The following is a 3809-nucleotide window of genomic DNA, read 5'->3' as shown; positions in this document are numbered from 1 at the left end:
ATATATAACAGGAGCGCAAGGATCATCAAAGACTTCCACAGGAGTGAACCTAAGTTTTGAAGATTTTCATAAAAGTAACTTCGCTTTTAATTAATTTGTTTCATTTTTCTAAATTCCACTTCTTGAGTAACTGAAGAACCATGAATCATCACTGTACGTACACAAACCACCACCGGCCACGAACCACTGCCTGCAACCAATCACTGCGTCTCATCTCCCTCTTAATCGACCTAAGTCGTGGATCTCCATCCCCAGATTTGTTATTCCGGTGAACAGCAAGCTGGTGAATTCTGTAATTTGGCGGCTGGTTGAGGGTTTGATGGTAATCGGAGAGTTTGCGTGGTGGTGTCGGCACTCCAGAGATGAGAGAAAACAAGGAAGGGATTATATTAGGGTTTCAAGATAATATGGATAAGTAGTGATATATATTATTAATTAATATATATATATATATATATATATATATATATATATATAGGTATTGGATCATTTCAGAAGTTTTTTTACAGCGAGAAGTGCGAGAAGTGAAGGTGTAACTCCATTAATCCCTAATTTCACTCCTTTTCTTATGTGTAGGTATGTTGTGTAGGTGCATATGTATGTGTGTAGGTACGTATATTTGTATATGTGTATGTATGTTTGTATGTGTGTAGGTACATAGGTTTGAATGTGGCTCGGTACATTTATATGTTTGTAGGTAGGTTTGAATGTGTAATTAAAACATAAATACAACTAACCTACATATATGTATGTAACATCATATGAAAAGGAGTGAAATTAGGGATTAATGGAGTTATACTTTCATTTTCGCTGTAATATCACTTCTCGCAAGATCCATCCCCTATATATATATATATATATTAATGTTTCGGATATCGGATATCCGAATTATCCGAAAAATCTGAAAACTGGTATCCGAATCCAAATTTTCGGATATTCGGGATTCGGATATCCGGGATTCAGATATCCGAATTTTCGGATATCCGAAAATTCGGATGGTCGGATAATTCGGATACGAATTCGAATTCGGATACTTTTGAACACCCCTAAGTCATCGACCATCTGCTCACCTTTCGACTGTCCACACCACAATCTCCGACGATTTGTCCAGCCACCAAGAAAACCTGGTTTGTAAAATAGTACACTTGCACCTATGACATCTCCAAATTCCTCCACTTTATGTCATGACATTAGATCTTTGTTTGCTCAGCCGTTAGAGAATGGGCATTTTGATATATGGGGACCGAACTTGGGAATCATTCATTGCGAATATCCAACAAAGTGACACAAGTGGGGATCGAACTTGGGTCTCAATTAGAGAACCCAAGCCGTCCTACTACTAGGCCACAAATAGGGAATTATTATTTATATTATTACTGTAACTGTTACTGTTACTAACAATTGATCTCAAAAAATGTTTGTGTAGGTAGTAATGAGTAATGGCATTGTCCGGATGACTTTTTCGAATCCGGAAGGTTATATTATAGACATACAATACAAAGGAATCAGTAATTTGTTGGAAGTAAACAATGATGAATCAAATCAAGGGTAAAAAATCATTTCAGTCCTTTATTTGTTTAAATGTAATTCACATGTTACATAAATGTAGCAATTACATGTAACACAACTGTTTTCTTTTTTTTATTCTTCATTTTGTTGCTAAATTTGACGGAATTACGTGTAACTGATCATCTGGCTCTCACAATCCGGATTTTAGCGTAATATATGGGCCGAGGGTTTTCCCCGAAACAAGAGATGGGTATGCTTGGGCTACTCAGCGCTCTCTGTGATCGCACACTTTTGGGCTCACCTTTTGCCACTAAGTTATCCAGATAGCTGGGTTTCTATTCGCTAACCATTAAAAAAAAAAGAGAGAGAGAATGCAATCGATAAACAAAATGAACAATACACTCCACGGCACATCTTGTCTTTTCCATGCTTTCCCCCTTAATAGTGGTGTCAAATGCAATATTAATAGGTACTGGGACCTCGTTTGGAGTCCACCAGGAAGTCTTGGAACAACAGGGACTTTTGAAAGGTAATATGAATCATCGACATCCAATCATTCACATCTTGGTCATTAAAGCTATAACCTTCAACATAAATCACAATACATATATAGGGTCGTAGGAACAAACTGTGAGGTTATAGCTGAAACGAAGGAACAAGTGGAACTCTCATTTTCGAGAACATGGAATTCGTCGCTAGAGGGAAAGCATGCCCCGCTGAAGATAGACAAAAGGTGATGGATACACGCAACTTTCTAATTGATTTTTTAGAAGGAAAAAAAAAGACTGATGTTACAATTTTAATAGGTTTGTGTTGCTTCGTGATTCTTCGGGTTTCTACTCGTATGCTATCTATGAACACTTGGAGGGATGGCCCGGTTTCAGTCTTGCTGAAACGCGCATAGTTTTTAAACTTAGGAAAGACAAGTAAACACTTTTCCATTGTCTTGCATTTTTATCTAAGTGTCCGTTCACTATAATAATAATAATAATAATAATAATAATAATAACAATAATAATAATAATAATAATAATAATAATAATAATGGCATCTGTTTTAAATACAGGTTTCACTATATGGCGATGTCTGATTATAGACAAAGGCATATGCCTTTGCCTGATGATCGATCATCTAAAAGAGGTAAGCCCTTGGCTTATCCAGAAGCTGTACTTCTTGTTGATCCAGTGGAACCCGAGTTCAAAGGAGAGGTATATGGTTAACCTTTCGAAGCAAGTTGATAAATATCAGTAGTGCACAAGACTGTCACAAGCCCCCATATGCTTATGTGTGTTGTATGTATGCTTTCCTTTTCCTCTAGAAATAAAGGTTTTTGTTTTTGGTACGCAGGTAGATGATAAATATCAATATTCATGTGAAACGGAGGATCTAAAGGTCCATGGATGGATATCCACCGATCCTCCGGTTGGATTTTGGCAAATTACGCCCAGTAATGAGTTTCGAACAGGCGGTCCCATGAAACAAGAGCTTACTTCCCATGTGGGACCGACAAATTTAGCTATAAGAATAACAACATTGATCATCAAATTATCCTAGTAGCAATTTTATACACATATATGCATCTTATTTCAAGAACTTGCAGATGTTTGTTAGCACACATTATGGAGGAAGCGATTTAGTTATTAAATTTAAAGACAGTGAGAAATGGAAGAAAGTTTTTGGCCCTGTTTTCATGTATCTTTGTTCAACCTCGGCAGGAGAAGAACCTCTTAGGCTTTGGGAGGATCCCAAAAATCAGGTATTTAGAAGAGTTATATGTCATTAGAACTAGTTTGAGGCATGTGTATTACACGGGTAGTTGATTAAAATTTTAAACTTAAACCACTAAGTGAAATACAGTCAACAAAATTATCATCTACGGTTAATACTGTTACAATTTACATTAAAATTACATAAATTACATAATTAAGATTACAAAAATATGTTACAAATAGGTAAAACCTTCCTTGTACACTACATTTGTGATTCAGTTGGTCGGTATACATTGTTTATCATAAATCAAAATATTTAGTTCATGCCTGCTTGTAACTCTTGATAAGGTAACATATATGTTTGTTTATAACTCTTGATATAGTCACGTATAGTTTTCCGTGTGACAAGTAAGGTTCTTCAAGTACATACCAACCCTATATAAATGATAATATATTCATGAAACTAAAAAAAATATTCATAGACGTAAAGTATCATACTTTTAATCAATTTATATGATGTCATTTGAGATCATCTGCACATGATTATCTCAAAAACCAGATTACCTGAACTTTGATGATATAATCATCTTT

General features: G+C 35.5%; 1 protein-coding gene across 1 annotated transcript; it reads left to right on the top strand.

Moving 5' to 3' along the window:
- The first annotated feature begins 1220 nt into the window (after positions 1 to 1220).
- Positions 1221 to 3292, top strand: LOC143596017 (uncharacterized). The gene is made up of 8 exons (XM_077074899.1): positions 1221 to 1307; positions 1427 to 1548; positions 1979 to 2038; positions 2123 to 2242; positions 2316 to 2435; positions 2576 to 2717; positions 2857 to 3024; positions 3101 to 3292. The coding sequence occupies exons 1-8, from the start codon at positions 1221 to 1223 to the stop codon at positions 3290 to 3292; spliced, it is 1011 nt and encodes a 336-aa protein (XP_076931014.1).
- The last annotated feature ends 517 nt before the right edge of the window (positions 3293 to 3809 follow it).

The sequence above is a fragment of the Bidens hawaiensis genome, unplaced genomic scaffold, assembly GCF_021521415.1.
Source record: "Bidens hawaiensis isolate Kalapana, Puna unplaced genomic scaffold, B.hawaiensis_p1.1 tig00045951_1, whole genome shotgun sequence".
Lineage (NCBI taxonomy): Eukaryota > Viridiplantae > Streptophyta > Magnoliopsida > Asterales > Asteraceae > Bidens > Bidens hawaiensis.
This window is presented reverse-complemented; position numbering and strand designations above follow the sequence as displayed.